General features: G+C 48.5%; 4 protein-coding genes across 4 annotated transcripts; 3 read left to right on the forward strand and 1 right to left on the reverse strand.

The window, feature by feature from the left end:
• Positions 1 to 2333: 2333 nt before the first annotated feature.
• TRV_06593 (uncharacterized protein) lies at positions 2334 to 2624 on the forward strand (the record flags this gene model as incomplete). The annotated part of the gene is made up of 1 exon (XM_003019318.1): positions 2334 to 2624. A coding segment is annotated over one exon (291 nt), but the record flags the coding sequence as incomplete, so codon positions are not given.
• A 1581-nt stretch (positions 2625 to 4205) lies between these two features.
• Positions 4206 to 6650, forward strand: TRV_06594 (uncharacterized protein; the record flags this gene model as incomplete). Its single annotated transcript, XM_003019319.1, has 3 exons — positions 4206 to 5178; positions 5253 to 5427; positions 5504 to 6650. The coding sequence occupies 3 exons, from the start codon at positions 4206 to 4208 to the stop codon at positions 6648 to 6650; spliced, it is 2295 nt and encodes a 764-aa protein (XP_003019365.1).
• Positions 6651 to 11503: 4853 nt separating this feature from the next.
• TRV_06595 (uncharacterized protein) lies at positions 11504 to 12559 on the forward strand (the record flags this gene model as incomplete). The annotated part of the gene is made up of 1 exon (XM_003019320.1): positions 11504 to 12559. The coding sequence occupies one exon, from the start codon at positions 11504 to 11506 to the stop codon at positions 12557 to 12559; it is 1056 nt and encodes a 351-aa protein (XP_003019366.1).
• Positions 12560 to 12731: 172 nt separating this feature from the next.
• On the reverse strand, positions 12732 to 13853 carry TRV_06596 (uncharacterized protein; the record flags this gene model as incomplete). The annotated part of the gene is made up of 1 exon (XM_003019321.1): positions 12732 to 13853. One exon carries the CDS (start codon positions 13851 to 13853, stop codon positions 12732 to 12734), a length of 1122 nt encoding a protein of 373 aa, XP_003019367.1.
• Between the last annotated feature and the right edge of the window lie 375 nt (positions 13854 to 14228).

Consider the following 14228-nt stretch of genomic DNA (forward strand, 5'->3'; position numbering starts at 1 on the left):
GAGCATGATGGAGCAAGATGTGTGAGAACCTCCATCCCATATTCCCTGCGGTTTCTCTGCATACCTCTTGCTCCACCCTCCCATCAGGAGTCCAATCCGGATCTGGATTGCACATTTTAGTCAGTCTTGATGCTGACGGACCAGCCACATTTCACGCCTCACGATTTGGCTCCCTGCGGTGGCCTAGGGTTCGATGCTGGGTGCTCACGCAGGGCGAGCTACCACTCTTCGGCCTGACTGGACGCAGCGCCGAGATTAAAGATGTCAGTCAGCAAGTGATGGGGGATGGTTATTATTTTTCCTTTTTTGTCCATCCTGTCTGGTACTTGACCAGATGCTTGCTTGCTCGATACATTTGACTTCATTCGGAGCATCTTTGCCTCTCTGCTCTAGTGTACCCAACCGCTCCGCCTCGTTTGGTCCTTTCCCAGGCATATTATAGTCCACACTCCAATTTTTAAGTTGGTAGTTATTTTGGAGATGGGCTTCGATGCCTCACCTTTTGTTCCTCCCCCCCTCACTGTTCGGCTCGGCTCTCTTCTTTTGGGTCTATTTCCCTTATTCGCTTGCACGCTGATGAGTTGGCAGATACATGCTGGATCCTCTTGTGGGTGATCTACGCTGCCCAACTAACTCAACCCGTTCCAAGGGGAAAATTCTCTAGGTACAGATGAACCATGGCATGGTCCATGGTCTCGATACATGTGTATGTGCGTATGTGAAAGGGGAAAATGGGGGAAGGCACGCAAGCCGTCTATAGGAATGAATACCTAACACGGAGCGGACGGCTAATTAGCAACCCCATCCATCCCCTCGAGGACCTCCTACCCTGTTGCTGTCTAATCCATGGATTGTTGCTCACTATGAGTTTCAAGTTACCTATCAGTATCTATTCTACCCCTCCACTTCTTTTTTTTTTTTTCGTCCCTCTTCCCTTCTCTTGTTCGATACTCCCTTGCGAATCCGTCCTTTTAGGGGCCGCTTGTGGGCCCACCGGGTTGCCCACCGATAAATCATACATACAGACTGACATGGCTCTTCTCAGGTCTGTTCTCCCTGCCCTCTCATAATTACTTCCAGTCTTCCCGGCCCTACCACAGGGTCTGGCTGCAATGCCGGCCGCTTGTACCATGCCGCCCTGGCACTGTTCCCCAGACAAATTCCCTGGCTAGTTAGGAATGGCAAAGCTGGCGTGCCTTCTGTGATTTCGTGGACAACCAGCTGCAGCGGGCCGGCCCATCTCCCCGTGTTCATCTCAACTCTCAATGGGTACCGTTTCTAATTTATACCTATCCCACCCCTCCTTCTCTGCAATTTTCTTTCTGACTTTTGCTATTTTTTCTCCTTGCTGCATCCATACGACATGTCCTAAAATCGGAAAATGGTGAGCTAGCCAGCAAAACAGCAGAATTTTCAAACCTGTGGACCGCCGCCTAGCTTGTTACTGACTTGGTTGACACAAATCTCAAGAAGAAAACCTCACCCATGCATATGCCAACTCCATTCAAACGGCTTTGAAGACGAACCGCCCCTCCCCCGGCCCCCGGGCTTGCAGGAACGTCGTGATCCTCGACATCCTTGATTGTTCCATGCCCCCCTTTTTCCTCCTCGTTGGCAAGTTTCCTGTGACTCTGCTGTCCTGTGTTACTTTATAGCGAGCTTCGTTTCCATGATATATATATATATACATATACATATATATATATATAAATATCTTTATATATTCGCCCATCCGGAATTGAAGATTCTCACAGACCCTGACAAGAGCCAGCCCTTTTCGACCAAAAGACCTTTTTCCCACCTCTACTACAATTTGTTTATTCTTATACGAACACCACATTCGTCGTTTCCGACTGTTTGCTTTTTCCATTATTATTTAGATTTGAGCTATAGCGTTCATCACAGTGAGTTATAACACCTCTCCCCGTCCTACGAGTGCTTTGTGGGGTTTAGCCATGGTTGCCAGACATAAGCCGATACTAATATGAACCCTTTCTCTCTCTGTCCTCAGGACCATGGCTTCAAACGGTGGTACTGCTCGTGTGTCATGGCAAGAGAAGCTCAGTGGTGCGTCAATTGCCCTGGAATACGCCTTGAGGCGTCCTTCTTCTTCTTCTTTTTTTTTTTTTTATCTAACTTGGTTATCCAACGCAGAGCACTGCAGACAGTCGAAACTCCAAGCTCCCGTCTTCAATCTCGTCTCGGACCGCCGAGGTAGCTATTTTACTATTTACCCTCTCTTCTAGCCTCGAACGCCTTCTCTTTCCGCTTATTTCTCTCCTATATACACGTCTATATGTGTATATGACCCTCCTGTTTTCCATACAAGATAGCACGACCTGGTCACCCAACAGACTCCTCTTTTTCCTAAAAGTTTGGTGACAAAAAAGAGACGAACTCCCAAGTTAACTCTCTTCTTTTTCCTCCTTCTTCCAGGCGGCCGCACAGCATGGTCTAGCAGCGTGAGCATCCAGGGATCGAGCTTCTCAGCCCGCTACTTCTATGCTGGAGAATACATCAACAACGCCAAAGAGGACGCAGCCGAAGTGGCCTTTACCCAGCTGAACTCGCAGCCTCGGTTGGCTACCGCCCTGCCGGGACAGCTATATGCGCAGCAAAAGTAGCCACGATATCGGGGCTTTTTATTCGGGGTCCCTAGGAGCACCCGCTATCACTGCGTTTTTGTGGCGCTAGCGGGAGCTCAAGGGGTGGCTGGACGGGTGTTGATCTTACGCCATAAACTATTTGGTTGCTCGACGTCTGCTGGGCACCGTTACGGAATGATTTACGGATTATGTCCTCTCACTTTTTTTCTTCTTATTCCTTTACGCAACACCCTGACCCATGAGGATGCTGTCCTCGGTGTACGTTTTCAGAGACGTTATTTCGATGCTATTGACGTTCTTATTGGCATTTTATTTGGATATATATATACAACCGAGCCTTGGGGAGGTAGGTGTATAAAACAGTTCGGGCATTGCTTTTTCAATTATTATTATTACTTTTATTTTGGCAGGAAATTGGCGGCTATTTCATTTAACTCCTACTGACTTTTTATATCTTCACCCTCCTTTTTCTTTTTCTGTGTCTCTTTCTGACTCTTACCTGCCTGTCTTGTCCCCTTGAATCAATTTTCCTAATTTTGTCCATTTTCCTCCTCCGGCTAGCCGCAACCTCGAAAATGCAGATTTAGGTTGTGTGTTTCTCGAAGCCCTCTCCTTTCCGCTCCCGATGTTTTAATCCGGACGAGGGGAGGCAGGCCCTGAGAGAATCGGATGCAAGGTTGGAAGTGCCAGGATTGTGGACGGGTATTTCTCTTCTTTCTTGCCCCCCCCCCCCCCCCCCCCCTCGAGGGTGGAATAAGACCACCTAGGTATTAAACCAGACAAAAAAAATGCAAGCAGCCCATGACCATATGCACACTCTTCTCGTCATCACCGTGCCTCTCTTCTGTCGTCTGCTTGTCCTTTCCCCACAGGTTCATGGGAGCATGTCCGGATAAGTACAACTTCCCGGCCGGAAGTCCGCCGTCCAACGGCGTCCTGGAGACGATGGCCAGCTGTGTAATTATATAACTAGCAAGTCCAGACGTCAGATAAGCTGCATGACAGGCCAGGGATCGTTGCCTACCGTGCATTAACTTCTCGTCACTTGATATCATGGATGTACCCGTATACTTAGCTACGCCGTCTGCAGCATTTGAAGGGTAGAACAGACGGACAGACACGCTGCATGACATCACCCACCACCGTCATCGCCGTCCACCACCACCACGACCATCACCAACGTCTTTGCCTGCCTGCCGCGTTTCTTTTTCCATTCTGACAGTTGGTTATATTTGCTTCTGCGAATTATGGTTTCGGAGGCGCAGGAAAAGGCCGCCGGCGGTCCACCACTAGCAACGACGAGGCCGGGGGGTGCATCGCAGCGTACTTTGTAGTGTGTTTGTGCGTGTGTGCGTGTGTGCGTGTGTGTGTGTGCCGTCGTTGTGTTGTTTGACTAACTAGTTAACGAGCTAGTGCGTGCGGCAGACTTTTTGATGCCTCGGCCATGGCGACCGAACCCTTGCATCGCCCGCACACCAGCAGCGAACCTCGAACGGCCAACAGCAACGCCCATCTCACCCGCCCGTCTGCCTCCCTCGTCTCCCTCGTCCGAAGCAAGCAGAGCAGCAGCAGCAGCAGCAGCAGCAGCCCTGGCCTAGCATGCAGGCGTGCGATCGCTGCCATCGCCGCAAATCGCGATGTGACAAGCAGGTGCCTGTCTGCGGTCCCTGTCGGAAGGCCAACGTTGCCTGCGTCTACACTGACCGGTCCAAGGAGCCTACGTATCGCAAAGAAGTCGTGGAACGCCTGGAGCGGCGTTTGAGACAGTGTGAAGCAACCAATCGTGCGCTGGCTGCGAGGCTGGCGGCGGCACAGAGCGAGAGCAGCAACGCCGGTAACGGCTCTGAAGTCGCAGCATCCAGGCAGAGTCCCAGTCTCGATGCCAGCGGCAGCAGCCCTGGTCAACAGCAGCAGCAGCAGCAGCAACAGCTACAGCAACGGCCGAAGCAAGAGGGTGACAATGAAGTGACGGATGAGGTCTCGTTTCTCTCGCTGACCGCTGGCGGTGACCGTCAGTTCCTGGGCTCCGGCAGTGGCGTGCTCTTCGCCAACCTCGTCAGAGCCACCGTCGACGCTGCTCCAGTCCCGATATCGACGCCGGCAAGGAGCTCGTTCACTCCGCGGGCGTCATATCCAGAGAATCCGGCCCGCGGTGGCAGCATTGGCAGTGCTTTCTCATTTGGTTCGCCTGCTGCAAAGTCGGAGACATATCAAATCCCGCCGGAGCCGTTTGCGCGCGACCTCCACCATGCATACTTCGAGCACGACTATCTCTGCTACCCGTTCCTGCATCGACCGACTGTCCTCGCGGCCTTTGAGCAGATATACAGTGACCCGGCCGTCTTGGACCGGGATGTCTTCTCGTGCTTCATCTTCTACATGATCCTTGCGATCTCGTCTGTAGACTATCACAAATTCGATTGGCAGACCCGGCCTGATGCTGAGAATTTCCATGTCATTGCCCTGTCGAAGCTGACCGAAGTGCTACAGCTGGGGGGAATCAAGCCTCTGCAGGCCATCTTGCTGCTTTGCCAGTATCGGATGAGAAGCCCTATCCAGGATACCTCCGCGAGTACGTACAGAGACCGCTTCTGCATGCATACATGTTTTCCCACACGGACAAAAACTGAGCTGACTTGAAAATAGGTATGTGGCACCTGGTAGGTGTTGCCTGTCGCATATGCATTGAGCAAGGCCTTCATCGAGAATCAACGTATCCTCCCCGGACACCGTCAGACCGGATGGAGACTGACTCGCCGAGTAACATGGTTCGTGCGGAGGTGGGCCGGCGGTGCTTCTTCTGTGTCATTGCTATGGACCGGTACGTCCTCCGGACATAAATACAATACACGACAAAGAGTGCATAACCATCCATGTATTTGCTAACAATTCCGTAGTGTCGTGAGCAATACTCTCGGTCGTCCTTTTGGGATACGTCTATCAGATACAGACACGGCATTGCCTGATCCTCAATATGACCTGGAGGTAAACCCACCAGAAAGCAGCTTCCACCCAACTACGGATAGTTTCTCTCGCACTGCCCTTTTCGTACATATAGTCCGGTACCGGATCATCTGTGGTAAAATCTTATTCTCCATGGACAATGGCCAGTCGGGGTCTCAGGAATCCAACGAAGCCTCCGCCCTGTCTAAGCGTGACAGCTTAGCAGCAGAACTCGAACAGTGGCGACATGACACTGCCTCACTCAGCTTGCCAGCTGTAGACTTATCCAGCACAATACCCGGTGACAGATCAAGTTTCCGTGCTCACGAGTGGTATGAGCTCCTGTATTACAATGCACTGCTGATGCTGTACCGCCCTTCCCCAGCGCTGCCGGCAATATCATCTACAGTACCTACCGCAATACAGACCATCTTTACTGCGGCCAAGCAGTCAATCACCCTATACGCGCATCTTCACCGCTCCAGACGGATCAATTACACCTGGATCACCCTCCATGCCGTGTTCATGGCAGGGCTCTCATACATCTATGCTGTTGGCCGCCATTTCCGTGCAAAGCGGAGACTAGCAATGGGCGGACCGGCCGGGGTAATGCTCGACGAAGACCCTTCGATAATCGAAATCGTCAACGAAACTCGGGCCTGTTCAACTGTGCTGGTCGCTGTTTCCGAAAGATGGAGCGCCATTCGTCACTCGCATGAAGTCTTCCACCGTCTCAGCGATGCTGTGCTCTCAGATGCAATTGAGCTACTGAATAACCCACCACCAACTACATCAACATCAGCTTCGGGTACCCAGTCTCTTGTCTCACCCATGAAGATGGGCCCCATGGCTTCCCCAACAAGTCTGCCTACTTCTCACCTTTCGCCCATGGCCAACGCAGGTATGGACCAATGGCCTATCCCAGATACCAGCATGAGTCCCCAGTTAGCAGTTGACTCCGTGCTGCGAGACTGCTTCAGAGATCTCCAGCACATGAATGAGTACAGCTATGGAGATGATCCAATCTGCCGTCTCTCGCAGGACTGGCTCGGAGAGATTGGTGGAATGGCCTTGGACGCGGTTCATGTTTGGGGTGAATGAACACGGCGCAGTAATAGGCTATACTTAGAAATCACAGGGCTCTAGCCGCTTTTTCAGAGCTCCCTAGTGATAACTATAATCGTTGAGGAGCTCTTCTGCAGTCCGGACAGATTGAATATAGGCTTGCATCCTCCCACCATGGGTCGCCCTATATACGCTCACTTCGATGCGACTTGCCTCGACATCCAGAAACTGCAATACAACCTACGAAGTTAATGATTTTCCTTGTGTTAGGATTTTGGCCTCGATCGTACCAATAGGCTATTTTTATGACTTTTTCTACTCTTTATTGGCCATTTTTGGGGTTTTTCTGGATGCATCTCAATTATTTTTAAGGCGAGTCAAGGCAACTACTGGTTAGATGTCGGTTGGAAGCCAGGCAACCAGTTTGAGATAAGTATTGTTTTATATAGACGATCACAATACACATCTTCCTTCCAACGAATGAATCTGTATCTGTGTCTCTACTACAAGGATAAGTTTGAGCATCCCAGCATTAATTGCGAGCATAAACTTTCTTTGTGCATAAAGGTGCATAAGTCACGTGGAGATAAGAAGGCCCAGAACGCTGCAAAAAAAAGCATAAAACACATATTTTGTTAAAAGGCTTCAAGGCTGGATGAGATGGGAGTTGGACTAGACGCGTTTTGCCGTGGATTTACGATATATATACTGCATGTGATCAATGAGATACATACGGCGCATACATTCCGCTGCTAGATCTACTGTATTCTCGCCACTACCGAAGAAAAGCACCTTGCTTGAGTCGTATGGTCAAGTTGTCATGACTTCATCAACGGCTACCCCCTCCACAGCAGGGACGGGGAGGAGGTCAATGCCTTCGGCATTAACATTTGATCTTGAATCCAAATGCTCCGTGAGATATACACTTATGCCTTGTTTCAATGTTTCTTCTGTGAACCAACTCCTCTACTACGCATGCTAATTCACATGCCCTAGACCACAAAAGCCCGCGCGAGTACCCTCCACCTCCCCCACGGATCAGTCAAATTACCGATTTTCATGCCTGTTGCAACCCAAGCATCATTAAAAGGCCTAACACCGGATCAACTTGCACAGACAGGGTGCAAACTTTGCTTGAATAATACATATCATCTGGGACTTAAGCCAGGACAAGCTGTGCTGGATGAAGTTGGGGGAGCGCATAAGTTTCAAGGGTGGAATGGTAACATTTTGACCGATAGTGGTGGGTAGGTTTATTTCTTTTTGAATATCTTCTACTTTTACCCTGTCGGTACAGGGAATTCGGGCCGAATCCCCCCCCTGGGGACTTTGCGTGACTAACTTGTTTTACCCTCCCTGGTATAGATTCCAGATGGTCTCTCTCTTGAAGCTTGCACAAGTAACGGAGGAGGGTGTACGATTCTTGAGCCCACACGACGGATCGCCAATGTACGCCCTTACACCCCATCCGTTGGACTTCCAACGCTATTCTCTCGCGTTGGATGAGCATTGACCGGTTCGATAGGTTACTCACGCCCGAGCACTCAATATCCCTACAAAATTCAATAGGCTCCGACATAATTATGCAATTAGATGATGTCATTGCTACGACATCCCCGGACCACGCAAGGATGCAGGAGGCAATGGAGAGGTCAGTACGTTGGCTGGACCGGTGCATAGATGCACATAAGTACCCTGAAAGGCAAAACCTTTTCTGTATAATCCAAGGAGGACTTGACTTGGAAATGCGCCGTCAGTGCTGCGAAGAGATGGTAGCACGGAACACACCTGGAATCGCAATTGGCGGTCTATCCGGGGGAGAGGCGAAGGATGAATTTTGCAAAGTGTTAGTGACCTCCCATTCTTGTCTTGCATTGGGTGATGGCCCATCTGACTAAGGGATAAACAGGGTCGACGCTTGCACTGATATGCTACCAACGAATAAGCCTCGATATGTTATGGGTGTGGTGAGTTTTCCGGTTTCCCGACAACCCCGAGGTAGCTTCTGTCTAACGTCTCTCAGGGATACCAAGAAGATCTAGTAGTAGCCGTTGCTCTAGGCGCCGACATGTTTGATTGCGTTTTCCCAACTCGAACAGCCGTGAGTTATGCACTTTATATTTACCTGCAAAGCCTAAAACAGGGCTGACTTATACTGTAGCGTTTTGGAAATGCCTTAACGCCGTACGGTACTTTAGGCCTTCGACGTGCCGGATTCGCTCGTGATTTTAGGCCGATAGATGAAAATTGCAAATGCAAAACTTGTCGGCCTAAAGAGCAAGGCGGTCTCGGTATTACTAGAGCATACTTGCACCACCTTGCGGCGAAAGAGACCGTTGGAGCACACTTGTACGTGTGCAACCTATTTTTCTATTCTTCCTTTGTGTTTCTTACTGACCACCTTGACAGTATAACCATGCATAATGTTCATTACCTGCTTGCATTGATGGACTCGGCTAGACAAGCAATTCTCGAAGATAGATACCCTCAGTTTTTAAAGGAATTCTTTAGAAACCTATATGGCGAGAAGTCAAATATACCGCAGTGGGCGGTTACTGCACTTCGTGGAGTTGGAGTGGATTTAATGGGATAGAAATAGTTTTGAGTAATTAATATCTTTTATCTGAATAGATGCAGTGACGAATACAAAGAGATATATTATTAGTTATATAGCTTATACTCAACATATGAGAGTGGAGTCTTGTATAGTGTGGTGGGTTCTTCAGGGGCAAATGATCCAACTCCAGAGAGGTGATTTTGGACATTGCTTTCATCAATTCTACAACCGAAGCTCTATTAGTGAGTCACCCCACCATGAAAGAGAGAATATCTACTCAATCCCTTACCTCTTTAACACATCTCAGCTATGGGAGAAGATTAGCCGGATGTTTCGAAATCAGGATGGGAATACTAACCATGCAAAACGTTGTGGCTTCAGCAGTTCCACCTGGACCAGCACAGTGATCTATGATATATTTCTTGTACTATACATCACATCTATCAGTATTGAAATGCGTAGAGCTCTCCAGGAAAACAACATGTGCTGCCTACCGCGGCGTAATCCTAAATTCAGGCGAATTGGATACCTGGTCAGCTGCTAGATCTTCATGCGTATCACTCCCCAGGAATAACAACTTACAGCCATTGTCACCCCAGAAAAGGCGGTGATGGCAACGAGGAAAGGGGTGAATCGCATTTTTGTAATATTTTGCTTGGATCAGGGATTTTTGAATCATTCTGTAAAGGGGAGGGCTTAGGTACCAAGCTTTTATATTGCTCTGGGCGCCAGTGTGATTAGTACAGTGTGACTAACGAAACCTGGAGCAAGATTAATAGGCTGAACCATGCCATCACAAGGCGTTTTCCAAGTGTGATACCCTGTTCCATCCCCAGTCTCCTGATGCTGTCTTGCTGTACTACGTGAAAAGTAGTGGAACACTAACAAGCACTCTTACAGTTGCCACTGTGACAGATGACTACCCAGTGTTACTCAGTGCCAAAGCAAGTTATCAACTACGCAAACTAGGTATTTGAGAAACCCACGCTCCACTTTTCGATTAGGCCTTTGTAGCTATCTAGAAGTCCCTCGGAACTGCAAGACCCTTACACTGATCAACAAGGCGTCTCCTGGGGGTGCTTAACTTGCTATATTTGCCTTCTAACTCTAAACTATTTAAGGTTCGGTGATCAACCTAATCTTACTGTGATCATCTAATCTGATAAGATAAGATCAATATCTTCCTCGTGCTGCGCTCTACACTATATCAAGTTGGTTACCTAGTATCCTCGAGACTATTGTTGACAAGGTATATACTCTCCTGGTTGATTATTTGGTCAGTCATCAAAAATTTTTATATATGGTATATTGCTGTCATGCTGTAATTCCGTTAAAAATTAAAACGAGTAATGCGATTAAAATAGCACTCGGGGCATTTATTATTTAACACTACAACGGCTTCTAAACCTTTATATTATGTAAAAAAAAACAGTAATCATTAATATAGATTATTACTGTAAGGCTGTCTAGGTAATAACAAACCTGGGTCTGGTTGATATCTTGAATGGGTAATGTCGGGAAGGGCAGACAATCCAAGGATAATAGAAATATCATAGTTCGAATCGTTGAGAGATTCCCACGCTATCTCTGGTAGATCCTCAAGGATAGGCTACGGACATATGGCCACTTGGGCGAAGGGCCAAGTAAACCCGTTTATTAGATATCGCGTGCTGAATTATATATCTTACTGGATTGTTGGACCATTCACGATTATCTGTCTGTCTACCTGAAATGCTTACTGCAGGGCCTAGACGCTCTTAGTTGATGGTAGATGTTGATATATATCTGTTATCTGGTGTTGAAAGACGGCCCTGAATATTCCTTTACTCTTGCAGGTCATCCTGGGTAACCAGGAGTTGCCCACCAAAAGAATGGATAGCAGAAACCACACTGCATCATTTATTTCTCTCTATATATTTATCGTTGGATTAACTATCGTTTGATTAGATAGCAATCCATTAGTTACTTGTTCCCCGGATAATTAGTAGATATCTTTCTCTTTTTTCTTCCCACACAGCGTATCTATTCGAGAAGGGAAAAGGGCAGGTACTTGCTGCTAAACGAGTGGCTATGCAAAGAATTTTGTTTTGGGTTATTTTCAATCGTGCCTGTACTCGTTTAGAACTGTGAGGCAGTGGATATGTTCAAGTGGCCAAAAGGTAATTAGTTATTTAGCTATTGGGTTTCCTGGGACGCGCCTCAACTAGTTAACTAGTTAGTTTAACGCGATATGCTAAATTGATATTTTGCTCCCTGCTCAAGTCGACTGCAACCGCCAATATATCTAACCACAAGGAAACACAGATCCCACAGTGACAAGACAAACGGCAGCATGGCTACAACTCCATCCATCGGCGGATCGGACTCCAACCTCGCCCTCAACCCACCATCACAACTAGAGGGTCCTTCGCCCTCGCCCACACCGTCTCACGACCCCTCCCACGAAGAGCATCAGTATCTCAACCTCATCCGCACCATTATCAGCACAGGCGAACATCGTCCAGACCGCACTGGAACAGGGACTCGATCTATTTTTGCACCACCACAGCTTCGCTTCTCGCTGTCCAAGCCGTCGTCTGACCCGTCGAACCCAGACCCCGTCCCTGTCCTGCCCCTCCTGACCACGAAGCGCGTCTTTTTACGCGCAGTCATCGCAGAACTTCTGTGGTTCGTATCAGGTTGCACATCTTCGCTTCCGCTGAGTGAAGCTGGAATAAAAATTTGGGACGGTAACGGCAGCCGAGAGTTTCTTGACAGTGTTGGCTTGTCACACCGTGAAGTGGGCGATTTAGGCCCCGTGTATGGATTTCAATGGCGCCATTTTGGCGCAGAGTATATCGATGCGAAGACAGATTATACTGGAAAGGGAGTTGATCAGGTCGCTGAGGTTGTCAGGAAGCTGAAGGAATCCCCGTATGATAGGCGTATCATTTTAAGCGCCTGGAACCCAGCGGACCTGAAGAAGATGGCTCTTCCCCCATGCCATATGTTTGCGCAGTTCTACGTGTCGTTTCCACCACAGAAGACAGGGGATGAGGGTAAGAAAGGGAAAGGCACATTGTCTTGCGTGTTATACCAGAGATCGTGTGATATGGGGCTGGGTGTGCCCTTCAACATCGCATCATATGCGCTGTTGACGCATATGTTTGCTCACGCAGCAGATTTGCATCCCGGAACTTTTATCCATACCATGGGGGATGCACATGTGTACCTTGACCATATCGAAGCTCTGCAGGAGCAGCTTACTCGGGAGCCAACTGATTTCCCTACACTCAAGATCAACCGTACTGACCGCGGATCTGGTGAGATGGACGGCTGGAAGGACTCCGACTTCGAAGTTTTGGATTATAAACCTCATAAACTAATTAAGATGAAGATGAGCGTATGATTGTATAGACTACGTGATACACACTTGGTATTAGATCATGGACGATATGCTATGTATGGATGTTATGTGCATTATAAAAGATATTAAGAGTATATATCCAACCCTGACCGCCTAAACACCGATGCCAATATTGGTATAAAAAGGAGGCGCTAAGGACGAGAAAGACATGACTCTACATCTCAATCAAGTCTGGGACTGGCGGGCCGACTCCCCTGAGAAGAACAATAGTATCACCCTGGGCCACGGAGCAACTACCGATCTTGTTAGAAAAATCTAGCAGCTTGCCTCCCTCGACATGGAATATCCTTAATCGATTTTCTTCTCCAGCAGAGCGGTTATTGACGTTCTGTACTTGTAACCTCCGTGCTGCATCATCTAGGATCTTGCCGACGCTCCATCCTGCATCAAAGTAGAAACCTCCCGTAGGATATTTCGCCGTAGTCGTATCGGCAGATGCTTCAACATGAAGGTAAAATCGCTTGGGTGTGTCTAGGTTCGGATCACCCTTGGCGTTCTTCTTTAGGGCATTTAGTTGCGCCATTCTCGACGCCGCCGAGGGTTTTGCTTTGGATTTGGAGGACGGAGGAGCGGTAGTAGTCGGAGCTTTGGCTTTGCCCCAGCTCCGTAAGCGAGAGAATGCCTGTCGGGCCTTATCCGCAGATGATGTGAAGGCCACTGCTGCCGGACTGGCACCTAGTGGTGTGAGATTGCTGCAGTCATGGTCCTCCCGCATCCGGTGGGAAAGACAGTATTCCCTGTTGCAGTTTTGGCAGTGTACGCCGGCGTTCGCCATCCTATATATGAGCGCCTTGCATGATGGATGAGAGCACTGTGTAGAGTTATAAACCGTAGGTTTCGGGGAGAGAGTTGTAGATTCACTGCCGCCTTGCCCTGTCCGTCGACGAGCCCATTCTCCAGCCTTCGGGCATTTGTGAGTCGTTTCCGTTCGGTGGTCAAGACAGAAAGTTCCCTTACATGATTCACATCTGAATGGGAGGAAATCTAGCTGTCGACAGAATTCGAACTCGCAGTGTTTGCCGATGTCTTCGAGGTCACGATCGGCCATCTGGGTATAAGAATGCTGGTCTGGAGCTGAGGACGACATGGCGAAGCCTATAGGTAGATAGGTAGATGGGAGAACTATAATGAGGCTATAGGTTCTAGGAGAGTAGCGGAGGAGGTAGAATATAAGAGAAAACTGGCCCGCAAGGCCGCAACTGGTTGACGTCGCTTTTTTGTCATCTACGATAAGAAGCTTCCAGCTGATCCTTATCACTTCCACCCCGGGGATCATTGATACTCCGTGTTCCGTGATTAGTAATCAGGCACCCGAGAACTTTAACTAGGTACCGAAAAATACATAGTACTCCAATCTTAATTGGTCACTTTTTGTATTATTCGTATCAGCCTCAAAAGTCTATTAATAGTCGGGTGGGCACTTTGGCGAAGTGCAGCTTAGATGCCTTTTTAGACGATACAGAGGATTGAAGTGTCCGCTACATTGCTCCATACATGTAGAGTCTTCCCTTGATTTAGTTAATTATTAAGTATATGTGATAATATTTTAAATATACATGATATCTTTGCGCTCCTGTTGCTGCTTGGGGGTGAAAGAATGGCAGTATGGCTTGGGTATTTCTAGACCCACGATAGTGGGAAGCAGCTGAAG

The sequence above is a fragment of the Trichophyton verrucosum genome, assembly GCF_000151505.1.
Source record: "Trichophyton verrucosum HKI 0517 chromosome Unknown contig00759_1.f1.exp, whole genome shotgun sequence".
NCBI lineage: Eukaryota > Fungi > Ascomycota > Eurotiomycetes > Onygenales > Arthrodermataceae > Trichophyton > Trichophyton verrucosum.